At 42.6% G+C, this 18,237-nt stretch overlaps 1 protein-coding gene across 1 annotated transcript in view; it reads right to left on the minus strand.

Moving 5' to 3' along the window:
* Nucleotides 1-16,377, minus strand: part of MCM9 (minichromosome maintenance 9 homologous recombination repair factor) — a 47,680-nt gene extending 31,303 nt beyond the window's left edge. The window contains exons 1-6 of the mRNA XM_064707956.1: nt 15,838-16,377; nt 11,861-12,177; nt 10,138-10,219; nt 8,996-9,196; nt 6,668-6,793; nt 5,325-5,444 (exon numbers count right to left, since the gene is read on the minus strand). Of these exons, the coding sequence (XP_064564026.1) occupies nt 5,325-5,444; nt 6,668-6,793; nt 8,996-9,196; nt 10,138-10,219; nt 11,861-12,177; nt 15,838-16,147 (1,156 nt within the window). The 5' untranslated portion in view covers nt 16,148-16,377. The remainder of the gene's footprint in view (nt 1-5,324; nt 5,445-6,667; nt 6,794-8,995; nt 9,197-10,137; nt 10,220-11,860; nt 12,178-15,837) is intronic.
* Nucleotides 16,378-18,237: the final 1,860 nt, after the last annotated feature.

An 18,237-nucleotide genomic window follows, 5' to 3' on the forward strand; every position in this document is an offset into this window, starting at 1 on the left:
TACAGATGATCTAATCTACTTTGAGAGCCACAGAAGTTTGGTCAGGAGATGATGGGTTAATTGTTGCTGTGGTTGCTGGCTGGGGGGCTCTGCTAAGTGCCAGCCAGGAAGATGCAGCAAAACTGACAACTACGTGTAAGGGCTGGCAGTGTGTGTGGAACTCCTCTTCCTCGGCACTCCAATTTCTGTTTCCAGTTACAGTTCTGCTTCTTAAAAGTTGGTTTTGTACTGTGTGATATGACAGCACTGCTGGAGAAGATAGATGGGGAGCTTTTTCCTTAATTTTTGGTCTGGGCAAAAATGATACAAGGAAGAGCCAGCTGGAAGCACTAGGAAGCCTTTCTTAAAGGCAAACCTGAGGCTTCTACATGGAACTTAGGGGGTCATTGCAGGGGGGATGGAGGGAGGATACATTTAAACATTTCCAGCTTAAGGTAATGCAGTTTTGGAGGCATGGCTGGGTACTCACTGGCCTAAGGGGTATGATTGCAGACAAGAAAAAGTCAGAGGTGTGTGTGCTACACCAGATGCAGCTGCATGTTACCTGCAGTGTTAAGAACTGGCTGAACTGAACTGGCAGAAACTTTTACAGAGTTCTGTGGTCTCCCTCCAAAACTCCCTTGGCCCCATGGGATAAGGAGGCCAACCTTTCAAAACAAAGGTATCCCTCCAGCTTGTCCTTTCTCACTAGGAGGGTCGGGCAGAAACAAACTGAAAAGAAGGACGAGCTTCATAGTATCGTAAAGGAAATGCTGAAGATATCTGTTATTCATCCAAAAATCAACTGCTTGAAATGCCTGCCATTTCAACAGCAGGACGAAAAAGTCTGATGAAGGCTGGCCTGGAAGTGTTACAAGTGTGTAAGACCTGAAACCTTCAACCAACATGACAAGATATTGTTCCTGCAGTATTTCCCATCCAAATGAACTATGGGCCTTCAGATACAGAGCTGTTTGAAAAAACCAAAATTTTTGAAGATTGGTATCTCTTGGGCTAAATAATCTCTGTCATGCAAGTAGACAAGGTAAGCTCTCCCAGGACAAAGCCATTTTGGAACAGCATTACTGAGAAGAAATTAAGGGAAATAAAGAAGTGGGACATTGTTACAGATGGAGCATGTATGACAATATTTGATCACAGCTTCAAATTTCTTTTCCTCAACAAGTTTAGTAGACTTCCTATAGAGCTAAGGGCTTTCCAACTTGAGGCCCAGATGTTGAAGGAACAGTCAGTGAAGCCATCCTCAACAAAATATTTTCAGGTTACATACTGATCGAGTTCATGTACAATTATAAGTATTCAGGAAAACAATCCCATGATAGAAGTGATGATCAGAGAAAAGTGACGACCTAAAGGCTGCATCTGTATTAATAACTTTATCAGGGACAGGGTATGAATCCATGGTGGAAAACGGTTTCCTGGCACTACTTTGGCTTATGTCAACTAGGGAAGGCACAGAACAGTTGGAGATCTACACAGAGGGAAAAGTATCTCCAGTTTCAGAGTCTTGCATACCTCAGGATACTGACACCACGTACTCTATTTATAACCACAGCTGGATGGCTCATGTCAGTGGCTTTGGATTGGTTTCTAATGGATCAGAAGAGAGACAGCTGTTAGCACCTGAAGCCTGCCCAGCAGGGGAAAGCTTACCATGGAAGAAGAAAAGGGGTTGTTTCCCTCAAGTCAGTTCCCTTCAATGAAAAGGAAGGAAATCAGTAGCAAACTGCTGTTGGCATGATATGGACAGTGTTAGACATGACAAAATACCAGCAAAAGGAAGTATTTGCAAGGCTCTGCAGAGGCTCTAGAGGAGAGGCCATAAGCATGCATGTCACACAGCTCAGAAAGGCATGTTATACAGAACTGGAGAGCTGGAGAAACAGCTGATAGTCTCCCAGATTTTTAGGCAAGCTGTTCTAAATACAGTTCACAAAATTATTTAAGCAATCAATCTGCGGAGGGATGCAACACCAAACAAAATTTTCAGAAGTGTGAACAGTCAAATATGCACTAGCAAGCAGCAGAATGACTCTGAGTCCTGGATGTCCATGAGCTCCAGAGCTGCCAGCTGCTGCATGTGTTGGTTCCTGTTGCACACTGTTCAATCACTGCAAATCTAAGCTCCAGAGGTAAATGAAATGTTTTCTCACTAGTGATTATCTCATCCAAATAAACATAAGCGGCACTGTGCCTCTGGGGCCTGCAAAACAGTTTATTTAACTCAGTAGTAAGGTGAGAACTCCCAGAGAGATCTTGCTAAGCCTCTCTAAGTCTCTATCTTTATGGAAAACTGTGTATCAATTTCTAAAAATAAAAGGTAGCTGAGTGACTCCCTGTGATTCTCAGATGAGACACAAGTCAGGGAGAATGAACCGGGCCTGTAAAAAAACCCAGTGTAGACAGAACAAAACAGTGGGACAGATGGTTCCCCCATCTTTCATTTACAGATCACAAAGTCCTACAGTGGTCAAATAAATTTTTACCATGGGTTGTTGCGTGTGGGCTGGTCTGCCTGCCAACTGTCATTAAAGAGATGTGGGAGGAACAGACCCCGGTTCCTCATATAAGTCCTAAACTTGTCGAGAATTTGCAACAGAAAATTTCTGCTAAGTGTTTGAAAGAAAGGCAACTTAATAAATAAGTAAGCTCAGAAACTTACTCACTGAGTGGAGGTAAAGTTCTGTTTTTTTCAAAACAGAGAACAAATTATCTGTCACTTCTAAGGGCTGTTTGCAGCAAGCGGGCAACCTGAGCCTGTGGGTAAGATAGAAAGATGAAGGTCTTCCAAACCTTCAGCAAGAAAGCAGGGTTTTCTCCTGGGTTGTACTTTCTGAATCAGGTAAAACAGCAGAGACTTTGTTTAGAAAGTGGAGGGGAAAGCAGGAACCTGGTTGAAAAAGCAGAGGCCCAAGAGCAAATTAAGCTGCAGGAGTTAGGTCACTCTATTCTGAAATTCTACAAGGCAATTCCAGTCACGTCAGTATGGGTTAATGGACTGCAGCAGGCACATGACACTGCAGGGGCACAAAGTGTCACAGTGGATCTCAGAGCACGTGATGCCCAAGGTATACCAGGGAAGAAAGAGAATTTTGGCACAAGGAGAATGTTAATGACCTAATATGCTGTCCTGGTACAAATAAATACTTGTACAGAAAACCAAGTAAAACTGGTATGACACAGTCTGGGACACAGAAATGCTTAAATAGCTTGATAGCTTGTGTCCAGTAAACCAGTACCAGATGGGCACAAGGTGTCAGTGTACACAGAATCTTACTAAAGGCTGGTGAGGTACCAGCAGTTTTCTCTAATAGGGACCCAGCTTTTAGGAGTTATTTAGGGTTTACCCACTCTCAGGTGTGTCTTTTGGCCATGTGGACTGCAATCCCAGAACCAGCAATTAAATGCAATTCAGACTGCTTTTTATATACAGCAAAGAACTAGCTGAAAGTGAAACTTAGATATTTAATATTCATACACTGGAGGGAAGAATGTGCATTAGGGCTGTCCTCTCATGGGAAAGCAGAAACTGGTAATTCAAAGTGTTCAATTATGACAAGAAAGTAAAACAGTTTAATAGTTCTCCAAACTAATCTGAAGCTTCTGCACAGAGAGCAAGTTTACAAAAGTCAATGTTAGGTGCAGCTAGCTACAAGCAGATTCATAAGACAGTCTTTGCACAGGAAAGGCAAAGAAAATAGTAATTCAAACAACATCCAAACTCCTGGTCTAGAAATTAATACCTTAGTCCAGCAGTTCTAGCCATGGAAAGGTTCCCTGAAATTAAACCAGGTTAATAAGATTCCTTGCTAGGCACTCAAGTTTCACTTGTGATAATGGTCCTGAAGAATTCTAAAGTACAAATCTGGTGCTGCTGTCAGATTTGGAAAAAGGAACAGAGAGAAGTTTTTTAAAACTAAGGAATATTTAAGTGAAATAGGGATGATTTAAAGGCCCAAGACAATCCTCTAATGAGATGAAACTTTATCTCCACACATCATTAGTGCACATATACCACAGTAAGCATATAAACTGCAATATTTGTCTTTAGGGACATGTATTTGAACCCAGCCATCATGGCTGAGCTGAAATCAGATCATATTCAGATCAGGAAGCTGAAGCATGGGAGGGAGACATGGTGAAGAAGGCAACAGCAACATCAGAGACTGAGAGCAATGGACACAGGAAATCACTTCTTACAAAAATGGGCAAAGTCACACTGAAATACATGGCAAAACTGCACTCCAGGTCACTGCGAGTCCCCTAGCAAATCTGAAATTACACTGACTGTTCTAAATTCTTAACACAGAACAAAAAGTGGAGAAAAGATTTTGCTAAGCCAAAATTTTCTCTCTGGCTTCACTCCAGACCTATTTGTTAACAGTTTGAATGGAAAGTCAGAGGCGTATGTGTTTCATAACAAGTTCCCTGCACACAGGAGTGTACATGTTCAACATCATGTTCCACCTCCACAGCTATGGAAGAGTCAGTATATACATAGCTAGGGAAGATTTATCTTCTGGTTCTCCCATGTACAAATAATGCTATTTCCCAGAGATACAATGATAAGCAGCACTCTCTAAGGAATATTCAAGTTACACATGCTAGCTGAGACACTGGGGTTTGACCCTAATTATTTTGTGATTTTGAACATACAAGTAGTATATTCATTTGTTCAAATAAAGTCATTGGCAGAGGTAATCTGACCCTGTACATTGTCCCAGAAGAGTTTGCAAAGATGGCTAGCATTGAGAGCCAGCTGGGACATGCCTAAATTTAACAAAAGGAAGAAAGAGAAAAAAAAGAAGGAAAAAACCCACGTGCTCTCTGAAACCATTTAAAAACCATCTTCATGAGTAAGAAATAATTCCTCAACACAGGGGTGAATTTCCAGAAAGCAAACAGAAATCAAACTGGCACCAGACAGAGCACATAAAAGAACAGAAGAGAGGAGATTATCTGTTCAGGAGAAACCAAATGATGCTAGCTCATCACACAGCGTGAGCTCTGGAACGATGTCATATTTGTCATAGCTGGGAAATGCTAAAAATACAGGGCCAGATCACTCTCTGCTAGCAAAGCATTGAGAGGTGTCTCTGGATGAGGCTTGTCAGGCTCCCTGCTAGAAACTCATCAGTCCTTCACGGATACAGAGAAAGAGGCAGGACTGCAGAGAGTCAGATCAGGCCTCACATGCCCCCACAGCAGCCCTCTGCTTCAAATGTGCTCACAACCACCTGAGCACATAGGTTCACATACCTGAAGGCTTCCATACAAACATACTTGAGTGAGAGATAACCTGTCACAGCTGAAGAAGCACATACCTGCACTTGTGGACCCAATTCCTGCTGTAAGCACAGAGCGTGGCATAATCTTTACTGCATACTTGAGGAACTGAGATTTCCCTGTACCTGGGTCTCCAACCAACAGAAGGTGTGATTCACCTTGGGGGAAAACAGTGATGTAGGAGTAGACAGTTCATATGCAGACAAACATTGACACAAAATGTTCCGATTAAATAATACTTGTCACATTCACCTAAAATTTAGCATTATATATACATTAAAATATGTAATTCTGCACTATTTATTTGGTGTGATAAATACATTTTTTAATAAAGTCATCTAGACACAAATATTTACAATTGAGTATTTGTGAAGTGTTTGCAGGTATTTGACACTTCCTGTAATGAGTTCTTACATTTTAGAATGCTCATTTCTCAGACTCAGCTCATTCTTGAATATGAAACAGAAGGATACCAGGTTTTAGTTACCATTCCACTATTCAGTTATTTAAATTATTGCAAAATGGACTAATAAAATCAGCAGTCTGTTTTGCTTAAGTAATTCTTTGCCAACAGCTACACAACTTTATCTTTTCACAACAATGAAATTACAGGAGTATATAATTCATCTGCTACAATCTCAGTAGTGCTCTAAATTTTTTTCACTGTTTTCTAGAAAATTCATCTTCAATTCAAATATCATTTTTTTAGCTGTTAGAGCATTAAGAAAATCCTGTATTTGTATACAGAGACATACTTTTAAAAATTATTATGACCTACATAGATTATGACCTCTGTACCACCTGGCACATGGCATATTTGCCATCTAACAACAACAGAAGGCAAATCAGCAGGCAGGTAACTTGGAGTTACAAGACTAAGTGAGATGTGGTGACAATCACAGATGGAAAAGTCTGGCATTAGGAAGTGAAATGAATACTTTAATTTTTCCTTTTAACGTACTATTGTGATCCACATTAAGGAAACATTAAGATTCCATCCTTTGATGCCAAATACTGCTGGGAATATTCTACTAGAAATAAATTCAAAATGTCACTTATACAGTAAAAAGTGAGATGTTTCAGATAAAACAGCTGCCTTTAATATTCTACCTAATGGAAACCTAAAAGTCTGCTTCTTTTGGGTTTTATTTGGGAAAAAATTAAAGCAAAAAGAGGAAGTCTAGACACCCACTTTAACTTGTCTGAGATTTTCAAAGAATAGTCAAAATTGATTAAAATTTGTTCTCACTCAAGAAAGTGGGATGATTGCACTTCCAAGTTCTTACTGGTTTGATTTTGGAATGGTAGGGGGGATGTGGGTGAGGACAGGGATGGGAATGACTGTTACAAAGGATGTGATACTTTTAGAAACAATACAAACCTCTGGTTCGAGTTCCAGCAGCATCAGTCCTCTGCACACCACCAGCAAGCACCATGGCTACAGCCAGCTTCACCAGGTACAATCCAAAAACTTGAGGACATAAGCTAGCCAAAATTTCATTCCTCCCTAAAACAGGAGCAAAAATGGCATTCAGCAGAGTTAAAACTTGGTTTCCCAGGGACTCCCATGTAGACTGACAAATAACTTGGGCAAGAAGAGTAGGGTAGGAAGGATAATTCAAATTTATTTTCTTTAAATGGCACCTAGAGCGGTTGTTTGATCCAAACTTCCTTCATGATACAGAAGGTAAGTAAGTCACAGTCAGAAGCAGCAAAGCCAATCCTATTGCAATTTAAGGAATGAAATGCCACCATGCAAATTCTTTTGTTCCATATTTACAAGTGTAAAAGCTATGAAACCTAAAAGTTTACAGATTTCAAAATGTCCCCTTGAAAACTGGTGTGTTGTACATTTAAGAAAACTTCTAACACTTATTTTGCCTTAAACCTGTGCACATATAGTGTCTTTATTTTCTCATTGTTACCTTCCTTCTCCTTTGATCCTCCTGTGTCACAGATCCCTCTGTGTCTCTTCCTCCCTACTATAGTCTCTTTCCAGCAGCAGAATATTTCAATCTGCTCTGAAAATGCTGATGGTGTGGAAGATATGTAACAGGATTAATTCTGTTCTTTGAGATTCTGACACTTCCAGCACATAAGGGGTCTCAGGTTATATGCCATGTGTTACTTCCATTGCTAGGGAATAAAAGAGAGTGACCCATTTTGAGAGCTTAACTTCATGTTTTAAATTTAGATGCAAATACATGGTACTGGCAAAATATAGGGACCTAATGGATGACTTAAGATACATGTGTTTTATTTGGAGGCCTTCTGAAGGAATTAACACATCTTTGTTCATCCAAAAGTGAAATTTTAACAACGTTGTTCGGCCACACACTGCTCAAGATTTAACTTCACAGTTAGGAGTTAGCATCATTGAGTGACTGATTGAAAATGCAGTAGTAGCTCTCATTATCTCTTGAAAAACAGCACAGGTACACACACATTCTGTGGCCTCCGACTCCTTAGTCAGACTTAATCTTTGCCCTCAATTTCAACTCAAATTCAGACAAATAGACTGAAACAGACACCTTGGGCAGTCAGGGTCCTTCTAATTTCCACCTCTACTTTCTCGTAGCCACTTCAAATTTATTTATTCAGAATGGGTAATATTAGATAAAATCACATTGCTCTCTGCAGGCTTCCAAAATTTGTCCTGAGAATGAAAGATTAAAGAGACCTTCAAAGACGATCCTGAGTTACTTTCTGAACAGTTCTAACGAGAGTGATAAGAAATATTCTCATTCCAAATAGCAGAAGGAAGAAATGTTATCATTCCAAACAGCAGGAAGCTAGCAATTAAGTTGCTTTCCAGGAAATGCAGTTCTGAATAATCTTTAACATTGACAGGATCTACACTTTCTTATTGTAAGCAGGCTCATTTGAGGGAGGTTCCCACCTGCTTTTCCTCCTGTTTTTCTTTAAAAAAGAAAGACTAAGCCTTTTGCAGGGTTTTACAAAACAGACTGCTGTTTTACAAAACAGCCTAATAAAGTTCAGTGGAGGAGACCCTAAAGAGTCCATTGAGCTTCTGCAGGGTTGAGGAGAAGGCACTCAGATTATGGAGAGGGACAGAGTTCCAGACAGAACTACTGGGAATTCCAAGTTGGCTGACTGAGGACCATGGTAAGTTTAGGACCCAGCATACTGACCACTGACTGTTCTGGAAGCCAGTGTGAATTGGAAGGCTCCCCTGCTCCTAACTCAAGGAGCTAGGCATCCCAGAGTTATGTTAAAGATGGGATGTGCTAATCCCTATGGTAAAGAAGCAGAGCTTAATTTGGGATGCAGAGACAGTGTGTCAGCTCTCTCACCCCAGAGGCAACAGCTGTGCTGACTAAAGGCAGATCTGATCCACATTATTTCTTCTGAGAAATATGCTTCTCCTTTCTTGATTACAAAACATTTTTCTTTTTTGTTTCCTCTTATACTTATATTCCTTTTCATTTCTTGTTCATAAATGTTCCAAAAGACTTGAATGGAAAGCCCAGAGGATGAAGATCAATGCAGTAGGTTTGGTACTTCCTTCCACCCTATCCCAGTAATAATAAAGTAAGAATTTTGTATTCTTGTAGTGAAAAAAAATATATTCTTGATAAATGAGGGGTGAGATAGGATAATGGTGGAAAATGTGTTCAGTCATTGTATTTTCACTCCTGATTTCATCTCTATCCAATCCAGTGTCCAACTTAAGTGTTGAACCACTAACCTGCTAAGGGATCATTCCTATGCCTTTCCCAGAAGTCTTCAAATTCCTTGCGAACTTCTTCATCAATTACAACCCCTGCTAGCTGCTCATTGTTCACTTTAACATAGTTGGCTTTTAGAACAAGCTCCAAGTCACAGCGGGCACCCTCGTGGAAAGGTTTCCACCTCTGCATTACCACTCCATACACTGTGATGTCATCTCCTAGAGGTAACAACAAAAATTAATAAAATAACAAAAAAAAAAAAATATGACTTGACACATGTAGACACTTCAGCTAGCTGTAATGCACAATAACATGATCTAGATCCTGTGTTACAGTTAACAAGGTTAAAAAATAATCTAACAACAAAAAGCAAAACCTCCTGCATTTACTGGGAGTCTAAAACAAAGGTAAGGTAGGTTGCTTCAGTCTTCAGTGGTAGGAAGCTGTTATGTCTTTCCACTTCTGTTTAAGGGAGGTGAATTGTTAAAGATATACCTCGGCTTGTTTCCTTTTTTAAAAGAGAGGAATTCCTGGTAAACTGTAGAAGCTCTTTCAATTACATTGATTATACAAAAAAATTAGTCAAAACTTATTTGGCTTCTGGTAATCTTTGTGGAGAATGAACCCCAGCATCACTTGTTAACATTCTGAGTACAGTATTCTTCTCAGAAAGTACAACCACAAATTAATTTCTTGTGGAAATGTGCCTATCTGAGAATGTTTAGTCCATTCTCCATTCATTGTCCTGCCAATGAGCTTCTTCTTTGAATGCCAAGGAGCTCCTTAGAGAGAGGTCAGGTTTCCTGGCTCTCCAAACCTATGCAGGGGCACCTCGTGCTGAGTGACCCGATGTCCTGGGGAGGTTTGGTGTTCTACACTAACAAGGTTTAATGCACTTTCTGTCTGTCACAACGCATTACTTATTGCTGCTGATCTGTCAAACAGTCAAGATGCAAGCTGCCATGGGGGTGCATGACATTTTCTGGAATGGCCATCAGCTGCCACGCCAACGCTCAGCCTGGAACAGCCCCGTGACAGACGAACACACCTCATTCGAGCAGCCCCCGGCACTGACTGCCACCTGACAGAGATTCATCTCAAGTGGAAAACTAAAAATGCTTGTGGGTACAAATGTAGGTAATTTATGCTATATCCTCACCAGACTTGCAACTGTCCACCAAGTCATCTTCCAGAACAACCACCATGCAACGAGGGATGCTTCCAACAGACAGCCTCTGAACCTAGGGGATGGGAAGGAGAAGCACTTCTTCAGAACCGCACCTTTCAAAAGCCTTTAATTTACAGCTGCTCTGGCCTGTGGTCCTTTCCTGGAACTGAGGTCAGTTCTTGCTTTTTACCACAAAACTTACAGTAAGGATGCCAATGCTGCCCTGAACTTCACAATGAAAGTTTAATGCTGATATTAGAGGAAATGGGATTGAGTATTAAATTAGCAGAAGGTGCTCAGTGCTGGGAGATCTTGAAGAAAGCAAAGCTCACTAAAAGAGGTAATTTGAAAGACCAATCTTTTTTTTATTATAGTTTTGAGTTATTACTAGGTATTTCTTAGATATGTAAAGTTGACTTTGGGTACTGAAGCATGTGCATGGGTTAGATAACGCTTCACTGAAGTAGATACTGAGTGAATATTTCTGTATTTTTCTGGTATTTAACCATGACTTGACAGTCTGAGATTAAGTTTAGGTGTCAAGGATTAAATCAAAAACAGGAAAACCCAAATATATATTGACAAATGTGCCAGTAACTCCTGTAATTCTTTTGCTTTTCTCCAGGGCAAAGTCTGTGCAATCTTGTCACAGTCCATTTCCAACAAGCAATCTTTCCATTTACACTTAGAGCCTGCAATAGTTTTGAGAGTATCCACTGCACAAGAATAACAGTCAGAAGTACCTTTTCATTCTGCAGCCCAGCTCATACATGCTAGAATTCTAAATGTATTCACTCTCTGGTGCCTAGGAAGGTTAATTCACCCTTGTGTATTACCTAAATGGCCACAGGCAGTTCACATCACTGTCAGTACTGATGGCACATGCACAGTTATTTGCAGAACTCAGTAGGAAGCACAAGGGAAATTCACTCCTAGTTTAACTTTACTGTTTTTAACAAGCCCACATTGCTGAAAATCCTTCCTACCAGTGAGATCTGTGTGTCACACAGCATAACAAAATCTAAGTTACAGAGATTTCCCACATGCCAGAAACAATCATTATATGTTCATGCAATATAGAGCTTATTTCCTAGAAAGTTTATTCCCTTACTTGTTTTGGTATTCTGTTCTTTTAAGACCTTAATTTCTAACTTCACACATTTCTCCTCCACCTTGTCTCTACTTCCACCTAGGGATACCAGCAGAAACCAAACACAAATTCTGGCTGCAGGTTCTGTAATGATCACATAGGCAATAATTGTGGAGTTCAATATTGGCTGAAGGGAAGAACATTTGCAGACACCATGTATTGACCACACTGCACAGCTACAGCTGGCCCTGGCCAACACTGGGCTAGCTTTGTCCTCAGAACCAGTGTTGAACATCAGCATCATGCACAGGAAGTGCTTAGAGGAAAAATGCACACTTGGCGTTACAGGGATTCAACGTGGAAGGGAAATTCATCTATGGAAATTTCATCTATGGAAATTTCATCTATTCACTGACTGCTGGTGTTTTGGACAATACTGAATAGAATTACCCAGTAACAGAAGTATGGTCCACGTGTTGGCTTAATTCTTAACTCTTTGACAGGAAATCTCTGACCAATGGGTTACCTGGCTCCTTTCAGTCACCTCAGGCACTTGTTTTAAAAAACAGTAGACATCTATACTTTAATACCTTCCCCTGTTGTCTATGTTTTTTTTTCCCTTACCTGTTCCTGAATTTTGATTTCTTGATAGTCCCTGCAGCAGGTGGGAGAAGAGGTTGTTCCAGAGAGACACGTGAACTTGGTTGAGTTGCAGCCTTCCTCATTGAGGCAGGCTGCTGGCCGGCAGAAGGTGTAGTACTGCTCAAAGTCAGCCCTGACAGCAAACAGGTGCTTGCACTTGTTACAGATGTAACTGCGCTCAAACTCCAAAACCTTCACAGAACTGGTGCGGATGACAGTCCCAGTGACGGACAAAAAGTGTCCCACGTCCTTGGATTTAGGGATGTGCTCTCGAGTCAGCTCTGGGCAAACAGGCAAACCTGTTGGACAGAAATATGTACAGCATAAGGCTGGGCTTATCAAACAAGGACTGGCAATGCAGTTAAACAGAAAACATGCCAGACATATAAACAGTAGCCATTGTTATTAGCATTTCATAAACATGATTCAACTATTCATCTGTTGTACCATAAATCTGATTCACTGCCCTCAGATGGTGAAAATCATCAGACCCTGAGCACTAGCTGAAAATGCTGCCAGGTTACTCTCCCACTCCTGCCAGGGGGTGAATAGCCATGAACAGCTTCCATTCATGGAAGCAGATCCTGATGTTCTCATATCTGTATTAATTCAGATGTTCCTTTGCAGATGCCATTTATTCTACAACTGGTTTATGTGAATGACAAATTTTTAGTTATGCCACTTAATTGTGGTCCAATGTTATTCCCACAGTAAAACAGGTGTAATATTGTGTGAATTCTCAAGTCTAGGCAAACTCACAGTTGGAGAGCATTTGACCTTAAATCCACATTGCACACCAGTAAACCTCGAGCTCAAGGAAGATGGCATAAAAAGAATGTAAAGGGGTTATGAACACAGGGAAAGCAAAATCACTTGTATATTCAAATCCATAGTGACAGGACACTTTCCACTTGCTCTCCCTTAATTCCACCCCAGCAGCCAGTTCAGTTGTGTGCTGATCAGGCTCCAGAGCTCGCCCATCACTGGGCACCAGAGTGACTGAAATCCTCAGGAAGATTAATCTCAACAACCTACAAAGTACTTACAAAGGTAAATGGTCTTGAAATGCTCATCTGAGCAAAATACTGCCCTCTCAGAAATTAGTAATGAACTACAAGATAACAAATAATTATAAACTTAATTTCTTATCTTTGCTTCCCAAATATTTTGGAATTATTTTCTACAGAGATGCAAAACTACAAATCTGCTAGGAAATAATGTTTCTAAGGGGACCAAAGCTATTTGTGCATTTAGGGCAAATATTCTCAGTGACTTTGGTTGGGGAAAAAAAAAGTCATATTTATTTCAGTGTTTTCAACCCGAAATTCCTCATTTCAGACATGCAGAAACCTTCCAGTTTGATGCTTTTAAGCAACACTTGACTTTCTGCTTTTGTTCAAAGAAAATATTTTTAACAATTGAACTAATTTTAAAAGGTAAGAGAATAAAGTAGAAAAGGTGAAATTAAATAATCAGGAGCAAGTATTTTGTAAAACTGCAAACAACTTTTTCTCTTTGACTCTAATAAAGCTATTTAAATGTTCTACTAAGCATGTTGAAATTTTCATTCTACCACAGATTTGCATTTCTAGTCAGTTCAGGGGAAAAGAAATCCGTTATTTCTCCACCTGTTTTGGCTTTTTTATTCTTAGTTCAGCCTTGCTGCCCCTGAAAAAGCTTTGCAAAATGCATCACATCTTACACTAGAGAGAGCTGCAGCCCTGTTGTCAAGATATATGGTGATCATCTCTGTGAATTTTGAAGAGACAAGAGTCTAAATGTGACAAAAAGAGCCTTCATTCTGATCATACTAGACTGCTTGACAAATTCTTTAATTGACTATGTGCCTCTTTGTATTAGTCACAAAAAAACTATTTAAAATATCAGAAGCAGCTTGGACTTGAGTAACAAACACAGTGGTGCTCAGGCTAATGATAAATGGGGAAAAATAATTTAATGGATTTGTAGCAAAAAGTAGAAGCTATACAATCAAATTCCTACAATGCTGAAATTCAGATAAAGAACCTTTACTTCCTTCAGTGAATTCAGGGTAATCATCCATTATTATGGATGGATTATTACTGCATATCCACACTCCTTTCATCCTTTTTTGAGTCCCTAGATGCCCTGTCCATATTGGCAGAAGGTGCTGAGATAGTTTCTTACATCTAGTGTATGCAAAATCCCTTTTCCTCACTTAATTTCAAGCCTGACACAGAGATACCATCACCAAACTCGTGGTAGTTGCCTGCTGCTCCCACCAAGAATAGCTCACCAGCTTCTCATTCTCTCCTTATCTGACATGGGAATGGGAAGTGGCACTCCAAGATGAGAATCCTGAAGGTAATCAGAACTCAGCACCCACTTAAAAGGCAACAGTATAATGGGAAAATTCGGGTGGAAAAGGGGCTATAGAAAATTTAGATTGTTTCTTTTGTTTCTTCTCCAGCAAGCCTTTCAGTGGTACAGAGCACTAACCAAATTCTGTGGACAGATGTAATTTTGATCCAGCTGGACCTCTCAAGGATAACTCTCCCTGTTCTTCACCAACTTCTCTCCAGCTTATGGATGGAATTATCTGTGAGTCTGCTGACTGAATTCTTCTACCAATGATCAGTCAGGTTTGCTTTTATCAGTTACTAAAACTATTTGATCAAGGGGGCTAATTTTGCCAGAGGTTGATAAGGGACTATTTAGACAAAACATCACTGTGGGAGGAGTGATCAGCTCCAGCAAGAGGCTGATAAGAGGAAAAGGAATGTCTTAAAGACACCACTACTCATGAAGAGTACTTCCTCAGGAAGGTGCCTGAGGTCAAATTTCAGTCCAGCACAAGCAGCCATCCTTTCACCTCACACACTCAGCAGCTGTGTACAAGCTCCTCAGCACTTGAATACCACAGGCTAAATGTATTTCTGATGGATGCATTGTCATTACAACATTTTCATGGAAACTCACTGGAATGAAACACAGGCCTATTTAACAATGTGATTTGTCCAAATTCAAGCTGCCAAAACACTGAATGATCATAAGCCACTCCACAACAGGGCAGGGGAGGGAAACACAGGCTGCCAGCTCTTGGCTTTGCAGACTATTGCTCCAAATTGTCATAATCAGAAATGGCCAGAAGGGATGGTGCCACTGCTGACCCAGTTTCCCACAACAGGCAAAAAAGACATTTCAATCCCAGAACCTGCACTCCACATTTACCAAACCTCAAAGCTACTAAAAACTTCCCAATTATAAGGAATAATGATATATCATCTGGCAGTGAAAACATTACTGAAGCCTCCATTATTGACCATGCCCTCCATGAGTTCCTTCCAATTTTATGACAAGCAATTTTGTAACAGTTAAGCATAAAATTTCAGATTAAATTGTTACAAGACAACTCAAAATTCAGACTTTGGAAGATGGCTGGAGCTAATAAGGACGGAGTGCCAACTGGCATGGTAGGGAAGGCAACCTGCAGTAAAACTTTGGAACTATTTTATCTTCCCCTAAAAACTTTCTCCCAGGATTTTTTTTCCTTTTTTCTTTTCTCTGCATCTCCTGTCTAAAAGAAATAAAGTAAAATCAGCTGCTGCTATGAGGAGTCTTTGCCCCGGAAAGGCTTTAGTGTAAGCCCTGACCCAGCGAGAGACAGGCAGCCCAGTGGGGATGGCCACAGCTTTGCTTTTGGGAGTTGGTCTACACCCATCCACCAAGTGTTTGTACGTGTCACCTGCTGCTCAATAAACACTAAGGATTCCCTCCGCTTCAAACACCGGAAGGGCGAGAATTAAACTTGCTCATACCATGGCGCCACAACAGCTGGTTACAAAGTAAAGAAATTCTGGCAGTTTCCCTGAAGAGCCAAGTAAGAAGAGTTTGTTACAGAGTACGGAGATGTTGGCAGTTTCCCTGAAGAGCCAAGAAATGCCGGCAGTCCCGACAGGGAGCTGCAGCCCCGCACTCACCCGAGACCCTGGCGTGCAGGTTCTGCTTGAGGCTGAGCTGCGCGGGCTCCGCGCTCTCCTGCAGCGCTGCCAGCGCGGCCCGGCGCAGCGCGCTGTCGAAAATCGGGAGCACCTCGCTGGGGAAGGCGTTGAAGAACTCGCCGATCTCCATGTTGGTCTCAAAGAGCGTCAAGGCGTCGACGACGACCGGGTAGTGCGCCTGCTCGTCCGCCTCCCTCAGGATGGCCAGGATTTCGTCCCTGTGGTGCTCCAGCACGTAGGACTCGAAGACCTGCCCGATGAGGCTCACCTGCTCGGCGCTCAGCACCATGCTGCCCCTGGCTGCCCGGGGAGGCGCTCACACGGCGCCGCTTCCCACTACGGCCGCGCGGGAAACTTTGTGTTTCCCTGGGAAAAGCCCAGCGAGGAGCCAGGCGAGGCGGGGCGGGGCGCGGCTCCGGAGCTCGGAGCTTGGGCAGGGAAAGCTCCTCAGGGCGGCTCCTCCGCCCCGCCGCCGCCCGGGAACGCGGCAGGCACCGGGGCCGCGCCGGGCCGCCCGCCCCTCAGTGCCGGCTCCCGCCAACCCAGCCTGCCCCGCCCCGCCTGCCGGTGAGAGGCGGGGCGCTGCTCCCGGTAGTGCGAGAAGCGGACCCGGGCGGCTCTCCTTCCCTCGCTCTGCGGGCGATGAGGGCAGGCACTCCCGCAGCCCCTTGTCCGGCCCTCCCGCTCCGGCCGCCTCCAGCACGGCAAGTTTTGAGGGCGGCTAGGCGGGTGCTGCCCCAAGCGCGTCCCGTCCCGCTCAGCGCCGGGCAGCGAGGGGTGCACTGCGCTGCCGGCAGCCGAGGCGGGCAGCGCTCCGCGGCCGCCCCGCTCCCCCTCGGTACCTGCAGCGGGGCCGCCCCGCTCCCGCCGCTTCCCGCCGCGCCGAGGCAGCGGCCGCAGCTCCCTCACCCGGCGGGAGGAACGGCTCCGTCCCCGCCCCTCCGCGCCGCTCCACGCCCGGGCCCGGCGCGCCCTGAGCGGGGCGGGGCGGCGCAGAGCGGCCGGGGCCGGGCGGAATGGCTGGCGGGGCGCTTCCCGCGGGAGAACCGGCCCGCCCGGAGCAGGAGCAGGAGAGGGGCGGCGAGCCCGGCGTGGGACAGTCCGTGCTCCAGCTGCTCGGCCTCTCGGGAACAAAAGATCCGCCTGCGGGCTCTCCTGCCGCTCTCTGCAGCCCGTGGAGAGAGACGCTGCCCCTGCACAGCGAGGGGGATTGCGAGGCGGGATAAAGTGGGCTGTGGGCAGCGGTAGCCTCGAGGCAGCTGAAGCTGCTTCCTACAAGCTCCCTCTCCACCTCCGTGGGTTACACCTCGAAGTCTAGATTTGGCTTCTTTAGAGCTGCACGACAAACCACCACTCCGCCTTCTTCATGAGGGCGTAACAGAGTCTGAGGAGTTTGGGGATTTTATTCTTAATGTAACCAAAAACCAGGGTTTGCTGCAGGCTCTAAAGCTTTTGCTCATGCGTACAATTTACAGTATTTTGAATAGTTTCTCATCTGTATTTTTTTCCTGCGTATAACAACCCAGTGACATGCTCTACAATTATTTGAAATAGTTTGAGTTTTAGCTGATGCTATATCAAAGTCGTGTTCCAGGCTGTTACAATCTGGTTTAAACCCAGAACAGCAAAGAAAACAAAGTCTCTGTTTATCAAACGGAAAGAACTTTGAAGGTTCAAAATATATCCAAAATACATTATTAAAACCAAATGAAGTTAAATGTTGGTGTGAAAAAAATGGATATATTTTATTTAATAGTAAAAGAGGCAAAGAGAAAAAAAGAAAAGAAACAGAGAAGTGTGCATGGGGGATGGAGAGGACAGGGAGAGTGACAGAGGTTAGGTACAAACATAATGCCTTTCTTAGGGTCCCAATGATTGTCTTCTGTTTTACTTGCATATATTCTTGGTACCTCTAAGAAGATATTTGTATCTTTTTCATACATTCATTCAAGTCTTGCAATATCACAGAGCACAACTTAATGTCCCCATAGCTTCAAAGCGTTGAGTGAACTTTTCTCCATTGAGCTTCTCATTCCCAGGCCCTCCCATTGTTAGCCTGTATTAATGATGATGAATTCTTGATAGGCAATCAAAACAAAAATCACTGTCCATGTAAGATCTTAACCAAAAAGTATACTACAATAACACCAATAGTTCTATAATAAAAACATATCAAAAGAAATGTACACAGCTTGTATTTTAATACAAAATTTTACAGTTGGTGGAGGGGTAAATCAACACTTCCCAAACCAAAATAATATCCTTTAGATGCCTTATTATCAAGTTATAATGTATGGCTTTAATATGTAAAGTAACTACTTTAGTGCCTTAATAAAACTAAGATAATTAATGTCTAGCATGCTGAGGTTTTTTCCCTCC

This window comes from Zonotrichia leucophrys, chromosome 3 (assembly GCF_028769735.1).
Source record: "Zonotrichia leucophrys gambelii isolate GWCS_2022_RI chromosome 3, RI_Zleu_2.0, whole genome shotgun sequence".
Taxonomy (NCBI): Eukaryota; Metazoa; Chordata; class Aves; order Passeriformes; family Passerellidae; genus Zonotrichia; species Zonotrichia leucophrys.